The sequence below is a fragment of the Gobio gobio genome (genome assembly GCF_949357685.1).
Source record: "Gobio gobio genome assembly, chromosome: 4".
In the NCBI taxonomy this organism is placed as follows: domain Eukaryota; kingdom Metazoa; phylum Chordata; class Actinopteri; order Cypriniformes; family Gobionidae; genus Gobio; species Gobio gobio.
The window spans coordinates 15,269,750-15,293,303 of record NC_137100.1 but is presented as its reverse complement, the minus strand read 5'-3'; the positions used below and the strand labels follow the sequence as shown (position 1 = coordinate 15,293,303).

Genomic DNA, 23,554 nt, shown 5'->3' with positions numbered 1-23,554 from the left:
CCCAAATGAAATAAAAGTGATGGGCCTACAGTATTAAAACTAATTAAAAGAGAAAACCAAGGTGCCTTGAGGTGCTGCATATAATTGAATATGTGATTTAACAAAATGGTTTAACAAACATGCCTCTTAAGGCAAAGCTAAATAGAGATAAGAGATGAGATTCTCAACAAACGTTAAAATGGGCTAACAAGTCTCATCTCTCAAAGCTCATCAATCTGAAAAGCGCGGTGTGCTCTGATTGGCCAGAGATCCAGTGCATTGTGATTGGCCCGAACACCTAATGCGTCTGACGGAAATGTCACGCTTCTTACCATATTTGGAAGCTCCCAAAGCAAAGCAATGACAGTTGATAATGTTGGTTCTACCTTATCAATTCGAGCCCGATCCGGATGATGCAGATTAGGGATCGACCGATATGGATTTTTTTAGTGCCGATACCGATTTTTTGCCGTTACTTTGTAGCGCGTTACTCCCAACACTGGACAGAATGAATGTAGCCAATAAGTAAGATAGAAACAAAGCCCGAAGTTTTAATGGCTCTGCCTACCTAGGCAGCATTTTTAGACTTCAGATATCTTCTAAAGGCAAGGCAGCAATATAATGCTGCTTTATAATATTATTTTGGCCCAATTCTATAGCAGCAAAGGATGTACACTTTAGCATACGTTTGAAAAGAGTAGTTATTTGTAGTTAGTAGTTATTATGGAAATGATATACTTAATTATGTTTTCGTGCAACCTTATTTTAGTGCAAACTAATTATAATGTTACACGGCTTGTTAATTGCAATTAAATAAAAATGTATTATAGTTAAAATTTATACTAAATTTATACTAAACAATGCTTGAAAAGTTCCTTTGTTATGTGTCATGGCAATATTCACTCAAGGACACCCTTTATGCAAATGGAAAAAAAGAAAAGAATGTTTTTCAAGCATGGAAGACATTGATTACATTTCATTACTTATTTATTTTTGCACCACCAAAAGGAGAGCTTTATCGACTGTGCAGAAATACTCCCTAATCTGTCTATAGTGCCTATAAAAAAACAGTCTTCATGTATTTTACAACACTTCAGCTTGTGATTATTATCTAGTGGGGGTCATTTTTTAGGATTCTTTACCTAACTTAAGTCTCTGAGATCCTGACACCTTGCACTTCTGGATACTCCAGGTGGGTTGCAGTTCTGGAAAATGGTGGCGCTGGAGACTAAAGGGTTCTTGATGGTTTCACACCTAACTCTTCACCTTAATTCTTCATTCTTTTGCAGTTAACGTGTCTTCTCTTCGCCACCTGTTTTTTGTCTGACCCCGATGACCCACTGAGCATTTCACTGTCCAATGGTCATGCCTTAACTGCAATTTCTAGTATTACATAAGTATTGTATCCTTCTAATGGGCATTTAATAATTTTTGACTTTTCAGTCTACGTTAAATCTCTTTTTTGGCTCATTTTATCTGTAAAAGAAAACATACCTAATAATTCTGCACACCTGAATATAAGGTGTTTTTCATTTCCAGCCTTCATGAACAATTATATATCACTTATCAATGATTAAATACAAAATTAATAGTAGTCAGTTACCGTTATTGCTTCACTATGGTTCATCAAACAGTCCAAGCTGATATGTGCCACATAAACTGTTAATCAAGGATATTGTTCAAAATAAAAGTCAGTCTTTCTAGCATTGAGATTCTTCAGAAGAATACTGCAGAGTAACAGTGTTTCTTCTGGATTTAAGAATAACTATCCATATCCATTTATGAATACTAACTATGCATTTGACATGTTCATGTCGGCAGTCATGTGTTTATATGTCATTTCAATAAACAGTCACTTTGTAGGAAGTACTGAGTTCTTAAAGTTACAGTGTGTTTTAACAGAACAATGAAGTCTTTTATCTCAAAAGATGAAGCAAAATGTGAATCCTCATGATAAGACCCATTTAAGCATTTAAGCCAGCATGAATCACATCCTCCCATCCGCTATGAAATCTTTCAAACTGTCCCATAGGCCCTCTTCTGAGCATTTTTACCTTTATCCTGTCATGTTTTTTAAATATTACCATTCAGCCCGGGGAAATGGGACTCTGATATATCAATTTGAAGGTCAATACACTTTATGGCCCTCTTAGGAACTGAGCCAGCAGTCCTATACTCCCTAATTATGGCCAAAACAGCTTTCAGCTTCCTCTTTAAAAAATCCTCTAGATAGAAGATACAAACACAAATGAGACATACCTTAGACTGGATAGAGCGCAGGTTGACCAGGTGCATGTCGCAGGGGAAGGAGGCGCTCAGAGGGCTGTAGGGAATCAAGGATGGGGCGTCCGAGTTCTGACTGACTGGCATTGAGATGAGGGGATGGTTCAGGTACATGAACGACATGTGACTCAGTATAGACGGATAACTATTCGGTGTGGTCTCCTCATTCTGGGCCTAAGACAGAAAAGTGGTGTATTAGCAGAGAACATTAACCCGCTAGAAATTTTAGCAACTTTTAGCAACTTTTATGCAAATCCTGCATTTTACTGACCCTCATTTGCAAAGCAGCCACAACAAACATGTTCTGAAAACATTACTATAAACATGATGGAAGGACCTAAATAGGACCAAAAAATAACATTCTAGGTTGGCCCCTTAAAGCACAGTCCCGAATGAAACGTCCCAATCTGACTAACAGGGAACTGCATGGAAATGTTCTGTTAATGTCTCAAAAGTCCTCTTTGTAACATTGCTGTGTGACCATAGAATAACCAAAATGGAACGTCCCCCTAAAATTATATCGGGAACGTTTTTATATGAACAACAGAGGACCATGTGGGAACGTTCTGTTAGTGTCCCAAATGCCCTCTTTGTAATGTTGCTATGTGACCATAAAATAACCAAAATGGAACGTCCTCCTAAGGTCATATAAGGAGCCTTGAACTGCAGCACTTTTGCTCTAATCTTCTATAAAGGTTCGGGATTGTTGTTATCTTTAGAGAACTTTTAGGGAATGTTGCGCAAGGTCGCGAGAATGTCTTCTCCTACGTGGGAAAGACTCAAAAGGACCAATTGTGCTTTTTTACATTTTCAACTTTCTTTAGTGTGAAATTTTGCTGTTTAAGCATGAAATGCCTTGATTGTAGCCTCGAGTTCTCACAATATTTCCTCATTAAAAAAATTCCCGCCCAAGAAGTTGGCAAAAGAAGGGGCGAGGCCTGCTTGAGTTGCATTACTAGTGTGTTTAAACTCGTGATAATGGTAAGAGGCGTAACATATAGCCGAAACTCGCTCAAAGTGGTTGACCAATCATAACACACTGGTCCAGCCGACCAATCAGCATATTGCGCTTTTTGGAAGGAGGAGCTTGATAGAGACAGGAACTAAACAGGGAGTTACTGACTGACTGGGCTTTGACTTTGTAAAAAAGGCAGAATATGTTTTAACTCAGTTGATTCATTCTAACAATACAAGCCTGTGAATGCAAACACTTCTGCATTAGAGCAAAACTGTCTTTTACTGTCATAGTGTAGCAGCATTTCAAAGAAAAGTTATTTAAACTGTCAACATGTTTACAGCTTAGCTAGATTAATTATAACAATTACGTAACTACTGCGGTATTTTACAGTTACAATGACACAATAAAGTCTAAGTAGACCGTAACCAACAGGTTATTTTGTCAACCCTGCAGGGGAAAAAACTGGTTAAGGTGGTTAAGCCAGTTAGAAACCAGGAACTGGTTTGTTGTTGGTCCACAGTAGTCAACCGGTTGAGCCAGTTTAACCACCTGTTTAGCCCTCTAGGCCAACTAGTGACCATAAACAACAAGCTTGGACTCATTATCAGTCATGTAAAACCAGGATGCCATTAAGTATTTTCATGTTAAAGCCATTGATGGCTATGCTATTTATCTATCTTTGGGTTCAGTATGTTTTTTTATGTATGTTGTTTTAAAAGAAATTAATAATTGTATTAAGCAAATATGCATTCATTTGATAAAAATTGACATTTGACATTGAATTTTTTTTTGTTGAACTTTTGAACTTTATATTTATCAACGAATGAAAAACATGCATTACAGTTCTACAAACATATGAAGCAGCACAACTGTTTTAAACATTGATAATAATAAGAAATGTTTCTGAAGGATCATGTGACACTGAAGAATGGGTAATGGCTGCTGAAAATTCAGCTTCGCCATCACAGGAATAAATTACATATTCAAATATCTATTCATATAGAAAAGTTATTTCAATATTATTTCACAGTATTACTGTTTTACTGTATTTTTGATCAAATAAATGCAGCCTTGGTGAGCATGAGAGACTTCTTCAAAAACGATTTAAAAAATATTACCGACCAAAACTTTTGAATGGTAGTGTATATATCGAAATAATAATAAAAACATTAACAAATTACATTAAAAAAATTAATTTTCCATTGCAAATTAAAAAGTCATTTTAAAAGCTACAAAAGAATTTAGGCATCAAAACATTATGATGTTCAGTATGAAAATGGATATACATTTTTAGATTGGCTAAAGATCACATTTAACGGCGTTATTCAAATATTAGTGATTTTAAAGATTAGCTTTAAGTGAGCATTAGATGATGACAAAGGTACTAAAAATGTAAAAATGGTGGAAATGAGCATGGGCAATTAAATATCCAATTTCAATCAACAGAACGTCCACATTTCAGAATTCCAGACACTAGATTCAATGGTCAATGGTCAGATTGTTGTCATTAATGGATGCATGATTTTCTTCTTTAGCTCAATTTTTTTCTCCATCCTGATTACCTCCTCCGCAGAGTTCCTCTTCTCCAGCAGTAGGCGGAAGGAGTTGGCAGTGATCTTATTGTCCAGCACTCCCTGACCCAAACCTCGATTATCATCCTGATTGAGCCTGCGGTCCATAATCACCTCCAGCTGACCTGTGGAATCCACACCAATGAGCTTCATTAGTATGTCACGCATACTTCACCAGAACATTCACTGATGCCTCCAATGGACATGCATAAATCATGTGTGCCAAAGTCAATGAGACCATTGAGCCGTGTTTGAGCACCAAACAAATAAATCTATTTTTTTTAAAACAACCTGACAAAACCACACTTGACAGATTGAATTATGGACCAAAGCACTTTACATTCAATGGTGGAGTGTTTTTCACCACCAATTCACCTATGCTTGTGCACCTGCCAGAGTGTTAAATTATTATTATAATTTTTTTTTGTGTAAGGCGAAATCTATTCAAGCTAAGATCCGAGGATAACGGTTCTGATGGTCATTGATGTGTCTGGATGGTAGGCTGTCAAATGATTTGCTTATGGTTTTGTAATTGTTGTAGCATTAGGTTGGCATTTATAATTAACTGAGAGGGACAGACTCATTATAAAGATCATTTCATTAAATAAAATATTGTATATGTCCTTGAGCAGATGAAGTCAGTCCATTTTCCACAAGAGAAAGACTGTATTTTAAAAGTGTATCTGTTAACTTTGTTTTATGACTACTATTGCATACAAAGCAAGGTCAAAATATCTATAACCACACTACAGAAACACCTTCTATTTTGCTATGTTATATGATCAGAATAACAACTTGAGTGAAACACATTGATTACAAATCTATAGAAATTTGTCTAAAAGAAATAAAGCACACTTAAAACTCAAATCTATAGTTTTTATCAATGGTGTTCTTTGATGCTTTTGAAAAAAAGTCTCTTATGCTTTTGATCAAACACACAGTAAAAGCAGTAATATTGTGAAATACTATTATATTTCAAAATAACGGTTTTCTATTTGAACATATTTTACAGACATCTGGACCCCAGTGTAAATGGCTCTAAGGCCCTGTTTAGACTTGGTATTAAGATGCGTTTTGGTCGATCGGTTTACAAGTGGATGAGGCTAAATACAGGTGTAAACAGGGTCTAAAATGTTTTGAGCTTGTCCACTTTCGACCACTTCCAGAGGTAGTCGAAAACATATTCGACAGGATAGCTTTCACAGTATAAAATCTCATGTGGTTTAATGTGTTTAAACAGCCACAAAAAGCCGGCTGCTGACCTAACACGTAAACATTAGGTGTGTTGGACATCGGCTGCGGCTGGATGTAACCATAGACTGTAAAAAAATATGGACGTACGACGTAGTGTCCGTGACGTCACCCATAGGTTTCTGAAGAGCATTTCTGAAGCCTAAAGGCCTGTTCACACCAGAACGATTTTCGCGCGCGTTTATCGCCGACGTTTAATGCCTCGTGACTAAACAATGGGCGCCAATGTGAGTGTGCACACCGACGCGTAAAACGCCAGGCGTAAAAGCGTCATTTTTTAAAAAACGCCTGGGTTCGTTTTTTTATTTTGACGCGGCACGTTAAAAACTGGCCGACCAATGAGATCAGTGCTTTTGTTCACGTGCCTGGAGCTGCTGAAGTGACAGTAAAACACGACTTGGTGGCGCTCAAGCACAAAACGGTCTTGCCAAGCACACATTGATACGACGAAGAAGTAGTAAGTAGACAAAGAAGAAAATGAGCTGATAATGCTGCCTGCCAGTTAGCAAAAAGTGTGTGAATGGTTTGGCCATAGACATAATATGTCTATGGTTTTGGCAAGCACGTAAATACTGTCTCTATTCTCCTTCTGTGTGACAAGCGAGTGTCAGAGGCGTAAAGTGCCGCAGCACCATCTTGTGTACCGGGAGCGCATCTACTAAATGTGCACGTTCACTCAGCGCATCGCCAGCGCATCCGCGCCTCGATCGCCCCCTGGTGGCCGGTCCCAGTATAGTTCCTAAACCCCACCCCTCCATGTATTTGAATGGACGCGAGACACACTAAACAATTCAATTACACTTCAAATAATTGTTTCCTAAAGATGGTTTCTGTCATTTTAGGCAGTTTTTATTACGATAATTTCATTTCAAGTGTTCGTTTTTAATATTTTAGTTTTAGTGAGTTATTTGATGCTATAAAAACGGGGGGTGGGACATCATGATTGACAGCTGAGATTGACGGCTTCTCTGAGTGAAGTTGTCACTGAGGCACTAACGGACTTTTTTCTGGATTTTTGGGAGGAGATTGGAGCTTTAGCTTTAATTTCTACATTTCCATATCTGTTTATTTCACACCAACACAATGAATTACTCTGCATCTGCGAGAGTGTGGGCGGGCTTTTGATAATCACGCCTCTACTTCCTGCTCTCTACTGCGCAACTCCGGTCCCGAGATCGCTACTGCGCAGACTCGATCCCAAGATGTCAGCGCCGTGAGCGGGCCTATGAAAGCTTCAACTCTGGTCAGCGGAAGTCAATGAAGTCGCGTCGTCCATATTTTTTTACGGTCTATGGTGTGAACACTCAAGACGCGCCGAAAAACATAACGAGAAACGCTGGTGATAAGCGCGCGCGATATTCGTCCCGGTGTGTACAGGCCTTAAAGTTGCCATCTTGCCTGCGTGTCACTCCCGGATAACTGAAAATGGGCAAAGAGGAGCTAACAGGTGGAGTTAACAGACAGCAGACAAACGGCTAGTAGTGACAGAAGCGGCAATCCACCTGTCACTCAAGAGACCACGTCCTTAATTATGCAGAACTTTAAGGCTTAATATAATTTAAATTAATGAGTTATAAAAAAAATTACCCCCCTCACAGTTGTCACGAAGGGCAAAATTAGCTGTATAGACCAAAACCTGTAAACATGCCTGTAAACATGTTTTTTGTCTGCTGTAAAGTCAAGGGGGTAATCCAGCACCCGGAAAGCCTACCTTCCATTGGGGCAGCCATTGCTAACCAAGCCATCACCTGCTGTTAGCATTCCATTGACTCCCATTCATTTTGGTGTCATTTTGACAGCGAATAACTTTACATCTGAGGCGTTTAAAGACTCCATTTGTCCATTGTTTATTTCTAAAGAAACACGACAATGTATAAAAGGCACCATTACCTTGTATCTTACACTATCACCCCGTAGAAGCTGTTTTTGTAAAAATAGGCTAACGATTGCGTCATAACCACGTGACTCTGTGTCACACAGTAGAGAAATTACCGTATAGACAGGAGGAGAAGCTTGCAGGCAATCTTTTACTGTCTATGAGGCAATTTATGAAAATAAATAAATACTATGAAAAATGACAAAATAATTTATCAGAATACTTACCAAAAGTTGCTCCTGCTCACGCTCTGTCTCTGCAAGATTTGGTGATTCAGATTTCACTTTGCACAACTACTAGAAGACTTACAACTGTCAGACAGGCTGCTCACGTCACATCTACGTTGTCAAGTACGCTCAGCCATCAGGAAGTGAGTGCTTCTAATTGACTTCACTTTCCTCCGTGGAAGTCTATGGGGTCGCTGTGTCCATTTCTTTAACTGTCTATGTGTAAAGTTGGGCATTTTAACATGGAGCTCAATGAGATTCTGCTCCCCTCTGGAGCCTGTCCCTAGTGGCCAGTCGATTAATTGCAATTTAAGTCACTTCCATATTGGCTTCACGAGAAACTGAGGGAGGTTGCCGCTTGGATGTAACCGGTGAGAGTTGCCGCGTGCGGGCGGGGAGGAGCTGAAAACGGAGACACGAAGTCGGACTCTTTCTGCTTCCCGTAGTGACACTCATGTGGTGTTTGCATACTTTATCACAGCTGAATTGAATAAATGCTATATTTGTTTCAGAGACGGATGTTTCAGTTACTTTATGTACTGCTTAATACAGTGTCTATTTGTACAAGAATAAAGTTCAACATAAGCCTATACTATCAATGAAGTGTCTATGTTTTTTATCAGTTGTATTTTAGTAAACATGACACAATATAACATTGCGACCAGGGCTTAAAAACTGAAAAAAATATCAATCGGTTCACTCCGAGCAGAATCGATATTTTAACGTTTCCGTTTTTGCGTTCCTCAATAAACATTACTGTTCCGAAAACGGTTTGATATGAAAAAATACCGGTTAATAACATTATTTTAATTTAGCCTATACTTTAAACAAATATGTATAAATAGACTTATTTTCACTCAATAATAATATAACGCATGGTAATTAAACTTGAATATTTAATTCATAACATTTTTAAAACCAGAAATACAAGCATTAGAATTACAAAGCATAAACAGCAGACCTGTTTTAATGGAGCGTTAGACAATCGAAAGTGGCTCTTATGTCTAATTATTTTCAAAAGAGTGATAACATTCTTTGTACATAACTTTTTTTCAACACGACTTGTTTTAAAAATTGCATGAATAAAGAAAAAAATAAACTCTTTTAATGCACCGTCAACTGCTAATTTCAAAGCAAACACTGCGCAACACGTCCTTGCATCACATAATCAAATTCAGTCAGCTAATAAAGCTTGATAATTTAATGCAATATAACATATCATTTAATACGAAGCATCAACCGTCTATATAGAGAACATTGACCTGTCCTGTATTGGCAATCTGAAAGACTATAGGAAAAATGTTTGATAGATGCTAGTAGACTTGGACAGGCTTAAACAAAATCCATAAACTAGCCTAAATCGGTCTGTTTGAGCTTAAAGTCTGTACTGCTTATTTAAACGTACGAAAATAATGTCCTCCAATACCTGCGCTTTCATTGTAGACCTCAGCGGGGAAAGAAATGTACTTGAGGCATGAAAATGCGCGCTCTGCACTGACGGTAGATTCATAGATGACTGGTGCGCGGGCATTTCACTCACACTTGATCCGTCAACGTCACATGCTGGACTACTCTATTCATAATTGGTCACTGCCAAATTAAAATATTAAAGAGAACGATAAAATAACGTTATTAACCGATTAATGGTCATTTCAAATTAACGTTTCTGTTCAGAACGATTCAAATTGATTTTGATTTTGTTTCCGTTTTTGTTCCTCTTAAAATTTCGTTCGTTTCCGGTTTTCGTTTTCGTTCCTTGAACCGGTTCAGAGCCCTGATTGCGACTACATGAACAGGTTTTACTGTTATAAAAACAGATTTGTGAGCATTAGTGGAACTGACTCTCGCGGTACTTTGATGGCATATGTCAGAGTCACGTGGCGTCGGTGCTGTCCAGTGTTGCCAACTTAGCAATTTTGTTGCTAGATTTAGCAACTTTTCAGACTACCTTAGCAACTTTTTTTTCTAAAAGCACCTAGCAACAAATTTAGCAATTTCTTTAATTTATTTGGCAACTTTTAACAACTTCTGGAAAGTGACTCTAATCCAAACTACACACGTACAAGCTAGCTCAATAGGCCAAGCGGTTCATTCATAATTCCTTAAGATCGCTGTGGAAATGTGGAAATCGCTGTAAAAACCGGAAGATCATTTAGGTAGCATATTTACGGAGCCCTGCATATGACATGCAGGAAAACTAGTAGGCTAATTCGTGCACGCGATTTATAAATCGAGGGAACAAATGAGTAAATCGTGTGGACGGTTTAGCAAATCGAGGGAACAAATTTGTAAATTTTGCACACAATTTACTTTTTTTTCCCTTGCACGTCATGTGTGGGGCTCGATCCGTACATATTAACTAACACATTGCTTTAATTTATTTTACAAACAAATCTAAATTAGCATTTCAAATAATATCTACGCGTTACATAATGGCGTAGTTTTGCCTTGCGATTATAGCCTGGATGCCAGCCGAATTTAGCCCCGCCCACAATTTTTTTTGCTCGGGCAATTCGGTCTGGACTTGCTCCATAGAGGAGTAATTATGCCCGAACAGAAACTGTTCGGACCAATGAAATTGTCAGGGCGGGCTTTAGACGATGATGGACAGATGATAAACAGTAACGTAATCAACCACGTCATCGAAGGCTCTTGGGTTGAATTTGCTCTTATCCTAAACGGAGAACTTGTTCGTATATGCGTTCACCTTCACTATTTCTCTCAGAAACGATGATCGTGTTGGTAAGTACTCTGTGTATCCTTAAATAATTTTATTACTGGCAAAGATCATTTACACTCATCTTTTTCTTGTAACGTTACTTAATCCAGCGTGCGTGCAGACAGGGTTTCCAAGTGTTTTTGCAATGTCGCGCACAATTGCTACTCAAAACTATAGCCCAAAACAATAACTTTCCGGGGTGTTCTCCGGTTAAAAAATGGCGTTTGGTTGGCAAAATATGTTATTTTGGCAAGGTTGCCTGCTAAAATTCGCATTCCTGGGTTTATATAATCACATAATTGGGGTCGCTTCAACCCGCGGACATGGAGAAAAACACGGACTTGGCAACACAGTGCAGTTGAGTTCTGTTGACATTTGACAAGTAACGTTACGCGTCGCTCCGTTGCTCTGATTGGTTGTGGGTCTATCCAATTGAGGTCTTTCCTGGCTCGGTTGAAAAACGCCCCATAATCAAAGCTCAATGGAGCGGTACCAGACTCAAATTCTGACTAGAATTGAGTATGGCCACGCCAGGCTATTGCGATTACGTAATGACGTCATAGCGCAATGACGTCACAACGTCATTTAGCAACTTTTAGCAACAACTCGATCTGCCTTTAGCAACTTCCCCTGAAAATTTGTTGGCAACAGTGGTGCTGTCTCAAGTCGGACAACATTTCTAACCAGTGTCATGAAAAATCGGGTCCTCCCTCGAAATCGGGTTTCCCCAAACTGTCCGTTAATGTATATAAGTTAATGTAATAAAATACGCATAGCTTACTATGCATACAAAAACACATTATAGTGCATAATAAAACCAATTGAATGTAATTTCTTACAGTTTGATTAACTGTTAATTAATAAATAATAATAATAATACTAGCCTATTAAGGGATCTAGATCTAATAGCCTAGTAAGTAATTGAACAATTTGAATCAATTTGTTTTATTTATAACTGAAAAATGTGGTAATTTAACACTTAATTTAACACACACCGGTAATTACATTAAAGATGATTGAGAATATATGTGGGGTAAGTGCAAATGTGTGTATAAACTAAACTAACAGGCTAATCGCTTGACTGTATGCTATGCTAGTATAAGATAACTAAAACAGACATAAATGCTCATTATAACGTAGTTGAAACATGATTTTGTAGGAATTGTAATCAGGCACAAAAGATAGTACATATTAAAAGCAATTTGAACCAGTGGGATCACTTAGGGTCCAAAAGGAGACCTCAATTTGTCACTACACCACTACAGCACTGCTTCAAGTCAGCCGCAGATCAGTCAAGCCAACTATGTGAAGAGCGCTAACCAGGCGGGATTTAAACATTGGCTGAAGACCCATGTTTGGATTGAAGACAAAAAAACGTATCAAGCACAATGTTCTCTCACTATTCCTGATTCCTCACCGCATTCGCAGTGGTCTTGCAGCTGTCAGAGCAGAAACGAAAGCTACTGCTATCTCTATGGGGTTTTTTTTCTGTAGTTGTGTTCATATGTAAATTAAGTGAGCTTATTTTGTCCATTAGATCAAAAGATATGAAAAAGTCAATAGACCATAGACCCTGTCCTCGAATAAGTGGTTGAAAGCGGACAAAAGAGACAGATTAAAACACCAGGTGTAAAGGGGAATGTGTCTCCCTCGTCTACGTGATTTGGACATTGGTTGAAGATGATCTGACTCGATCGACCAAAACGCATCTTAATACCAGGTGTAAACAGGGCCTAACAGACATGGGGTAGATCCAAAATGCTTCAATAGTGATTTCATGAGGCTTTAAGATGAATAGAAAACATAAAGCACTCGGAAGTAAGTTAAAACTCTGACCGCTCTTGAGGCTCGCCGCTCCTAGTGACTGTGCGGTGAGTAGAGAGAGTCTGGCGCTGGAGTCCTGCAGGTAGATCATACTGGTCATGGGGTAGAAGTTTGCCTGCAGGGGGAGCTTAGCCATGGTTTTCCTCGGCTGCACCTGTAAAAACAGCCCAAGGCATTTTTAGCACTGCAGGGAGAAAAAACTCCAAATTCTTCCTGTTCAGAGACCCGAAAACAATGAGCATGGCCATATGGAGACACTTATCCGAACGGAAAACACTGTAAATTGATGTGCTTCGATGTCTGTGTGTGTGCACTCGTGTGTGTTAATGTGACTTGGAGGAAAAATGGATTGGATATTCCACTGTTTTTATTCAGGAGGCATTTGTTTTTTGAAGTCAGTTAATTAGTTTAGACCGAAGAGAAGCACTTAATCCCGGCCAATGCCAGAAAGACATCATCAGCTAATTAAATGCCACGCTAATACCCCAACATGTCAAGACAACTTGACAGAGTGATTTAAATCGACACTTGTTTGTTTTGGTCAGCCCTGCAGCACACTCTAAACTGTTTTGATTAATTATTTGTCAAAAGAAATGAAAAATAAACTGACATTTTCATTATGCCGTCCAAAAACAACAACAACAACTACGCATTTTGACACTATCAACCAAAATCAAACAAGACTGTCAAAACAATCACTCCAAGCACATTAACTAACTCTGATGACTCTTTTGTTGATTAGTTTTACTTGTCAGTAAACAGAATTAGTCGAGCTAGCCGTCTATGAGATCATGTATTTAACTTGAACTTATTTCACTTTCATTCAGCTCTGTAATCTTTATTCAGAGACTAATGATAATTTAGTTCCATCAAACTTGATGTGTGTGACCAGACAATAAGAGTAGCTTCTGTTGATATTAATGTGTTTTTGGGGATAAAACATATATATATATATACTGTATATATATAATATTAATATTATATAATATTTGTTTACTGTACCCCTTTTTGTTTAGTCTTTATACATTTTAAGCCCTATTCAGACGCTAATTCTCGTGGGGTCATAAGGTATTTTCATCATTGAGAGGTCTAGTCTGTGATTTTATTGCTGTCCGAATCCAGAATGTCAGTGTTTTTCTCCCACCACCCGGCCGAATTACCTACTGTTTTTTGACAAACACCAAGGTCGTGTGGCAATTTAATAGCCGTCCGAATCCACATCTCTGAGTTTTCAAGTATATATTTCTTCAAAATGTACTGTTTATATCCTTTTTGACCACTGCAGAGCACCGTACGGTTGCGCTTCGCTGTAATTTGAATGCATTTTAAAGATCTAGACTTTTGTTACTAAAATGCTGGTAAGTATATACCAGATCACCGCTCAAAAAAAGTAATATAGAAAAGAAATATCATCACCGCTCAAAAAAAGAAAAAGAAAAGAAATGCACGTAAACAACTGAAATGGGCCGTTATTACGGTAGCAATTACACATGTTAAAATAACCAACCAGCATTATGATTGCCTCATGTAAATAAGAGGCATTATTAACTTATTTCCGCTCATTTCCATGTGGAATAAAATGGCATCCTTTATTTTGAGATAAGATACAAGACAGAAAACCACTTTAACTATAATGCGTGTCTATATATCTTCCTATTTTTAAACAGATTTAAATAATTAAATAATAAATAGGATATTATTTTCCTATTATTAAATTAATTATTCTTATTATACAATTACCGTCCGAATAGGGCTTTAGTCTTTATATATGCGCATACACTACCTAAAAGTTTGAGGTCGGTAGTATTTTTTACATCCGTTAGTCTTCTTCTTTCACTCTTGAGTCTATGGCAGCCCATAGAATCGTAAAAAGTTGTGAAATTAGACACACAAATAGAGAACAGTCTGAACTTTAACCACTTATTTTGGAGTCTCTTACTCAATTCCTCTAGCACCACCAACTGTCCAAATTTGCACTCACGTTTATGCTAATAACTTTTGAACCCTAAGGTCTAGAAACACTTTTTTCCCCTCCGATTCCTTGGCTTAAGACGTTTTCATTTTAATAACTTCTGACAATAAAATCAAAACCATGTTTTGATGGGATTAATTTAGTAACATAGTTAAATGGAGTTACCATTGTGTCCTTTTTATGCAATCAAAAATACTGTTTAAGAGCTAAAATAATTCTATTGTAATTAAAAAAAACAAAAGAACGCAAATAAAAAGATATTTTAATTACAAAAATATAGTATTTTAAAACAAAACTCTTTACAGTGCAAGTAAATCTTTGTATTTCTTTGTGCAGTAGTCTGTTAAGGCTATTTTATTTACTTTAAACATCGGATTAAGTGATTATTTTCTCTTTAATACAGACAATGCTGAGTTATAAATAAATAAATTAGCAATGACAATAAAAGTCCGATATTTTTACCGATTATTGTTTGGAAGCTGGTTGTAAGTCACCCACTACAACTAACACGGCGATGAGCCTATGTGTGAACTGACATTAGGCTAATATTGTAGATCTAAAATGTTGGGTTTTGCTCAGTACTATGTGGAAGAAGCAAGATAATTTAAAAACTATATTACCGTGTAGTGAACTTATGATATTTAAACAACTATTGCTTTGTGTTGACCAGATAAAATGACAGAGAATAGGAAAACGGACTTAAAGGGTAAGTCAACCCCTGATCAGAGCCTAAAAAATATTTAGATTTGAAAAATGCTGGAAAAGTGGGCAGAGCCCAGCCAAGACAGGGGACGAACCGAGGGCGGGGCTGAGCGGGGGCCGTGCACCTGAGACCCGCAGTGACGGATTGATTGACAGCTGTCAGACTCGCAAAGATGGAGAGTGACGCCAGTAGCTTTGCAACAGAGCGGTCATTCGAAGTGCCACTAAAAATAGATCAGATACATGGGATGTATTTTCATTCAAATTAACTAAATCAATAGACAGCGTAGGACTAGTGGTGTCAACAATAATCGATTCAGCGATGCATCGCAATGCGGGGCATGCACGATTCAGCATCGATGCGGCAAAGTGCCATAATCGATTATGTCACCGTTTATTTTCTGGCCTTAAGTTGGACAATAAAGTTGTGAAGTTTCAATTACTTCCAGGGTCATAACAACAACAATCAAGATGGCTGAGGCGGAGGGAGATGACCGCGATAGACGGGTAATTAAAAACGCACCCAAAGCTTGGAGAGGGGACATCTGGGCACATTTCGGATTCTGATGCCGTCTTCACACCGCACGCGTTAGCAGGGCAGGAGCGGTGGGTATGGAGAGCCGGAGCCCGTGCCCCCATTGTGGATTCACACTGGCAGCGTTTGTCTCCCGCAGCTCGTATATTGCAAATACAGACAAATATTGTACATTATGTCACATTTTCCGGTCTTCTCCTCCGAGCCCCGTCTGTCTCGTGCTTTGATTTATGATGGGCAGCATATGCTGCAAATGCGACCGTGTTCCCCTCTGTCCCAAACACACATGCAACTTGTTGTATATAAGTAGTTCACATGATAAATGTAAGTTAACATTAAAGTGAATATATGCTTCTAGTTTTAATAATTTAAACAGGCTTTTGAAGTTTGGGCAAAAACTTCTGGCAGTGTTGTGTTTTAAATTTTTTTAACAGCTCTGGATGTCATATGGTGATTGTGAAACACACGGGGCACTTCACTACTTGATTTCATGGTGAAATGTGTTATTTTCCATGTTAATCTGGTCAGTTTTGATCAAGAACAATCCACTGTGGCTTTAAATCAGCGTGAGCAGCGCGGCAAAAATAGCTCGGCGCCGAAACGATCGCGGCACTGCTGCTTCTGCCCCAGCGATGCGCTGCCGCGCCGCCTCTGCGTGCGATGTGAACGCTCTAATCTGTTAACATGGGCGCCGGAAAAAATATGCGCTGCTTACGCCCTGCTAACGCGCCTGCCACACTAAAACCAAGCACGTTGGCAATACAACTAACTTCACGATTCACGAACCATGTTTATCGTTGGCATCCTGAGTTGGCTTCAACAACAACAACACAAAAAGTCGACACATCCCAGCCAAGAATTGAATTGAGTCCCTAGTGTCAACGTTACTGTGTGTGTTGCACTGAATATTTGTATTGCTGGGTGCCTGGGTGGTGGTTGTTGTTACAATAGTGTGACTGTATTTACGGATTAATATTTGCACAGGAGTTCATGAAGTGCCCTGTCTTAGAGCTTTTTACTGTGTGTAAAAAAAAACATTTTATCATTTTCTTTGCGTGAATTATAAAACCGATCAGTTTTAGAAACGTTGGAAGAACCAACATACATCACGATGGCAAACAACATCCAATAGGAAAATTCAACTGCAGTAGCCACCGTTCCACCTTAAGATGGCAGCACTCAGACGTTTTTACTCCATATATTGTAGAATTAAAACACTTTATACCCAAATGTCAAAACATTTACTTGAATCAATGAACAGCACTAATAAAGCCCTAGTCTTGCAGATCATTAACAAAAAAAAATATGTTTTAGGGTTTAGTTACCCTTTAAGATAATTTTTCAGTGCACCAAAATGCCACACATATATTTACAAGTTGCAATTTTGGCTATATTATATGTGTCCCCTTGAAAAATTGCCTTTGAGATATTTTTCTGTCCCCCACAACTGTTAGATGAAATGTACGTCTATGGCCACACCCACTACCCGGTCCCGCCGTGAGTCTGACAGGGTGAGAGTGGGATTGTGGCAGCCATCTAGCATTGCAGGTATATTTGCAATCTTTTATTTTTTAATTACAATATAGTTATTTTGCTCTCAAAACCATTTTGTTTGATTGCATAAAAAAGGCACAACGGTAATTGCACATAGTAGTTACACTGTTGTCCGGCTCAGTATGAAGTCAGTGGAAATATGGGCTGGTTCAGAGAGATATCCGCAGATCCCCCTGCCAAGCCCCGGCCGACCACCAACTCCAGCACCAGGCACTGCCTTGCCTTTATAATTCACACTTGCATATAAAATGTGTAAACTTGAATGTGGATGTGTGGGTGTCAGGAAAGAGAGTATAAATAATGTTCTGTTGTCCTACCTGGTAGCCATTGAGGTCAGTAAAGAATCGATCCTTGCTGTTCAGATCCGAGGTTATCCTCATTGCAATTTCATGGTTGATTTCGCCTCTTATATCTACAGTGTTAGAGATCTCAACAGACTGACCCTCTACACCTATGAGAAAGAGAGAGGAGAGAGAGAGAGAGGGGGGGGGGGGGGGGGGGTCAAAATGGCCGACTGAGCACAGACAATAGAAAAGGGATTGGACATCTGTTTCCTCCACTTCCAAACTACAGTTTCTGACACTCTATGGGAGGACACTCACGGATTGTGCGGATCAGCTGGTGGAGGCTTCTTGCAACATCTTCAACCTCTCTCTGTCAATGTGCACTGTCCCTAATTGCCTCAAGTCTGCCAACACTGTGCCTGTCCCCAAGACGACAGCTATCAGCAGCTTCCATTATTATAGACCTGTAGCTCTCACCTCCACTGTGGTGTTTTGAGGGTTTTTTGACTTTCTCCTGAACTAGATCAGCATCAATTTGCATACAAAAAAATCTTTGATCAGAACCAGGTCAACTGATGACGCGATCAACACTGCGCTGAACCATTTGGAGCACCTGGGAACATACACAAGGATGTTGTTTGTGGACTTTGGTTCTGCACTTAACACAATTATCCCAAGCAGAATGGTAACCAAACTGCTCCACCAATGACCATATATGCATATGGATCAAAGATTGTTTTAATAAACCGAACACAAACTGTCACTCCTCCACTCTGACATTTAGCATGGGAGCTCCACAAGGTTGCGTGCAAAGTCCTCTCCTCTATTCACTCTATACCCACGATTGCTACAAACTACAAACTACAAACTGTACATTTTCCAGCGACATATGACTGCTTTCCTTTTTTAAACTTGTTTGCATGTTTTTTCTCTACGGTGTTCCTGGCTTAAGCCGGATGAGAATATGAGCAATTAGATTTACCAAGTACAAAGAAAATAAGTGAACACTCCTTCATGTTAAATGTACATTTTGAATTAGACTAATTAAGCCTTTGGGAATAAAACAGTGCAAGAAACAAATATGTTCAGTTTCCTTTAATTAAAATAAAAACCCTTAAAGGTAGAAGAACATGCTCTATATAGCAGCACAACCATGAAAACAAGGTTGTTTTTATGGTGTACGATAGCTTGGAATATTTTCAACATGAGTGCGTCCTCATTAGCTCATAGCGAGATGGTAACCTGACACTTTTAGTGAGCAACCCTCACTGATACTACTGCTCATATTGAGAGTTACTGATGTGGTAAATTTATCTTAAACTGTGTGGCTTGCTTAGGAGGCGTGTGCTATTGATTTGGAAAAATCCTATATTAACACTAAAGAAAGGATCCAAACCATCGCTAGAAATCAGAATATTATAGAGACTTGGGCTCTTTTAACCTAACAACCACCCCAAACTGGCCCAGGACACAGAGTAAAGGCTGGTTCAGACCGTCATTCCAAAATCATATTTTTGTGCATATCCGATTGAAATCCAGATTTAGCAAGTGTGAACAGCAACAAAAAAAGGGGGGATGGGAAAAAGAAAAAGTGACCTACCAGGTAGGAAATGTGATTTTTACAAATCTGTTTCGACCTACATTCATAAGTGGTTTAAAATCCTATTTAAAATGCATTTCGAGATTTTTTTTTCAGTCTGATCGCTCTGATCCGATTCCGCGTGGTTTATCTGAATTAAACGTCAGACGTTGTTATAGGAAACATGCTGAAAGTCACTGCAGAAACAAGGTTGTGTTGTTGCCGGATAAGCATAAAATTGACAATATAACGGAGACATGTTTTGAAACCAGCGGAGAAAAAGCCATGCATACCATAAAAAATCAAAACAAATGCGATTTTTACAAATACGTTTTAAGCTACATTCATACGTGGTTTCAAATGTCTAGAAATCTGTTTCAGTTTGACTGCTCTGATCAGATTTTGTGTGGTCATTTTCTCACACCATGTAAAACGTAAACTTGTCAGATGTTGATATAGGAAACATGCTGAAAGTCACTGCAGAAACAAGGTTGTGTTACTGCAAAGTGGCGGTCGAGCAGAAAATTACAATATAATGGAGTATACATGTTGAATTTTGGGACCGGCGGAGACAACAGCACAGAATAAAGCCGCACATACCAGTCTCATACGTTTCTGCCTCATAAAACACAATAGTCCGCGCCGGCTACACGTTATAAATAAGACAACATCTGTATTGCAAACCCCTCTTTGTCTTCGGTGTATACCTACCAACACAACGCCATTGCCATAGAAACCAAAGCAGATATTCCGGAAAACAAAAAAGTGCCACAGAAAACAGCTGTGATACACAACGTGGACAGTCAATAACTTTGCTCAGATTCCAATCACATAGACAAATAATCGGATTTGGACAGACAGTGTGAACGTAGCTGAAATAGGAGAGCAAGTGAAGAGGTGGGACAAATGAACCAATAATCAGTTAACAAGAAGGGTGGGGTTAAGACAACCCAGCGAGCAATAGCCATCATTTCACCATCTAGGTTAACTATAGACCCAATATATTCGGGCTATGAGTAACCCACTTCTAGCCAAAATAACCTTTGGTTACATGTCGTTTTGGTTACAAGGTGCTTGGTTTCATTTCTTGATGAAATGAAAATTCTCTCATTAATTACTCACCCTCATGTCGTTCCAAACCCGCAAGACCTTCGTTCATCTTCGGAACACAAATTAAGATAGTTTTGATGAAATCCAAGAGCTTTCTGATCCCTCCATTGACAGCAATTTAATTAAAGGGTTAGTTCACCCAAAAATGAAAATTCTGTCATTAATTACTCACCCTCATGTCGTTCGACACCCGTAAGACCTCCGTTCATATTCGGAACACAAATGAAGATATTTTTGTTGAAAGCTGATGGCTAAGAAAGGCTTCAGATAGGCCTCCATTGGCATTCAGTACATTTACACTCCCAAGACCCATAAAAGGCACTTAAAACGTCGTTACAAAGTCCATCTCACCACAGTGGCTCTACAATAATTTTACGATGCGACGACTATAGTTTTTGTGCGCAAAAAAAATCAAAATAACACCTTTATCCAACTTGTTCTTGTCTTCCGTGTGTGCCTCCACGACGCATGCGCGAGAATATGATGCAGATCCGGCGTTCGGACACATGACCCAGAAGCTATTTGTTGACAAGCAGAGGAAGACGCGCGTATCTAAGCTGTTGAATTCTACATTGATTGTGCTTTAGGTCTCGGCGTAGTTCTCAAAATGGGGTTAAAGTGTGCATTTCATGGATTCCCGAACCCCGGCGCATGCGTCGTGGAGGCACACACGGAAGACAAGAACAAGTTGGATAAAGGTGTTATTTTGATTTTGTTTTGCGCACAAAAACTATTGTCGTCGCATCGTAAAATTATTGTAGAGTCACTGTGGTGAGATGGACTTTGTAACGACGTTTTAAGTGCCTTTTATGGGTCTTGGGAGTGTAAATGTACTGAATGCCAATGGAGGCCTATCTGAAGCCTTTCTCAGCCATCAGCTTTCAACACAAATATCTTCATTTGTGTTCCGAATATGAACGGAGGTCTTACGGGTGTCCAACGACATGAGGGTGAGTAATTAATGACAGAATTTTCATTTTTGGGTGAACTAACCCTTTAACACTTTGAAGGCCCAGAAAGTGAGTAAAAACATTGTTAAAATAGTCCATGTGACTCCAGTGGTCCAACCTTAATTTTATGAAGCGACGAGAATATTTCTTGTGTGCAAAACGAAGAATGAAGGTCTTACGGGTTAAGAATGACTGAATTTTCATTTTTAGGTGAACTATCCCTTTAAGCTTTGCATCCTTAATTCAGTTTTAACTCAAGGGAATAACCCACGAGAGGACTTCATTCTTTTCTTTTTTGGACAAAAACAAACATCACTCTGGGGAAAAGTCCCAAGGCCTACGGGGCATTGGCTCATGTGACTGCTCCGCTCTTTCAAAAACAACATTATGTACATTATCTCACCCAGCCAGAGGGGGTCACAAACCGACCGTCCAACCCCCTGGTGCTCTTGATAAGAAAAGCATGAAAACTTTCTGAATGCATTTCTTTCTTTTACGAAATGATCCATTTCATAATTTCAACATTACACTTTTGCTGGACTGTTTTTTGTCAAGTATCAAATTTCCTTGTCTGATGCTGATTAAATCTTTGTTACTCGGTGGTGTAATGCACTTCCTCTTTTGGCACTGGCGATTACACAGTTCAAATCGTTATAGTTTGAGGCACATTCAAAAGCTAACCTTCAAAATTCAAAGATTTTTATTGCAAGAATTGCACTACAAAAACGCTTTGTACATCATCCAATAAAAACAAGCTGCTATAGTACTGTAAATCGAAGGCTCTCTTATCAAAGATTACTTGGGGAAAAAAAGGACATCATCCAGCAGCACTTCAAGGATTTCGAAATTCTCTATTTTTTCTATCCCAGGGGTCAATCAACTTCCTGGGGTTACATCGCTGCCTTCCCACCACTGACTTTCAGCATAAACAAAAACCCAAAACCTGCCTAATTATACAGGATCTTGTTAAGACGACAAGTCAAACGTGATATTATGTCGTTTTGTAAATCCCTTGTGTAAATATTTGATTTACACACTGTAAATAGTGCTGACTATTTGAATAAGTGAGAGGTGCAGGTGTTTGCCGTGCTCTCTTACCCTGGATGTTGTAGAGCCGGAGAGTGTGTGTGATGTGTGTGGAGGTAGTGGTGACTTCAGAAAACAGTGGCCCTTTAGTGACTCGAATCACCGGTGGTTGAGAGGGAGAGTAATTCTGTATGAGAGAGAAAGAAAATCAATGTGAATCAAATCACACTCATAAAATCCGAGAGCAGAGCTACCAAAGACACTGCATGACAAAACTGCCTAATGCCCTGATGAAAGACTGAGGTGGGCTTTTATGAGGTTTCCCAGAGTTCCCTGTGAGCAGTGACCAAACTCTAATCAGCTGAATGACACACAGTGATGTTATGTTTCAAAAATACAGCGTTCCAGAAAACTCTCATTGCAATCATTTGTTTGCCGCAAATGAACTGCAAGCCTGCTGCAAATAAACAGTTTTTATATGAATGGGCGATATATAACCCAGTTTTTCCTGCAGAGCTATTCAGCAGTGGCACCACGGCTGAATAAATTCTACTTGCTTAAGTAAGAAAAGTGTGAAAGGTGGATTCTGAAATCCACTACCGCTTCAATATAATTGTATATATATATATATCCTAATTAAATTTATAATCAAAGCCTCAATCAATATTCATCCTCCTATATCATTATTATGATGTTAATGACTCTGTCCAGACCCATGATTGTTTCTTCCTTTATAATTTCTAAAGTTTGTATTTGGTCCTCTGAGTGGTGACTGAGGGTCTGTCCTGGTGGTGTGTGATGTTTCGCAAAAACACTTGATTTCAACATGTTGTCGTGTGTTTGGATTTTAGAGGCATCACACACCTCCAACTCGACAGGAATGCAGTAGCAGAGATTGCTCATTTAGCCCGGCTTCCAGAGATGAAATATGGATTTGTCTTTCAAGTTATTTTATTTTATTTCATTTTATATTTCCTTTTACTGAAACCCTAAAGAATCACGATGAATATGGTCTGTACTATTGTCTGTATCTCTCACTGAGAGAAAAGCACATGTTATCAATATGTTTTGGAAAACTTTCTCTGGTTGGGACCAGATCTCACCAACTCCAACCTTGGAAAGACTGTGTATCTGTGTATGTGCGCAGTATTCGG

The 23,554-nt window shown here is 38.9% G+C and overlaps 1 protein-coding gene across 1 annotated transcript in view; it reads right to left on the bottom strand.

Annotated features, from left to right (window-relative positions):
* The window catches only part of man2a1 (mannosidase, alpha, class 2A, member 1), a 98,498-nt gene that overhangs the window by 13,378 nt on the left and 61,566 nt on the right, over window positions 1–23,554 (bottom strand). Inside the window, exons 16-20 of the mRNA XM_079815521.1 lie at window positions 22,473–22,587; window positions 17,769–17,902; window positions 12,701–12,842; window positions 4,783–4,916; window positions 2,239–2,436 (exon numbers count right to left, since the gene is read on the bottom strand). Of these exons, the coding sequence (XP_079671647.1) occupies window positions 2,239–2,436; window positions 4,783–4,916; window positions 12,701–12,842; window positions 17,769–17,902; window positions 22,473–22,587 (723 nt within the window). The remainder of the gene's footprint in view (window positions 1–2,238; window positions 2,437–4,782; window positions 4,917–12,700; window positions 12,843–17,768; window positions 17,903–22,472; window positions 22,588–23,554) is intronic.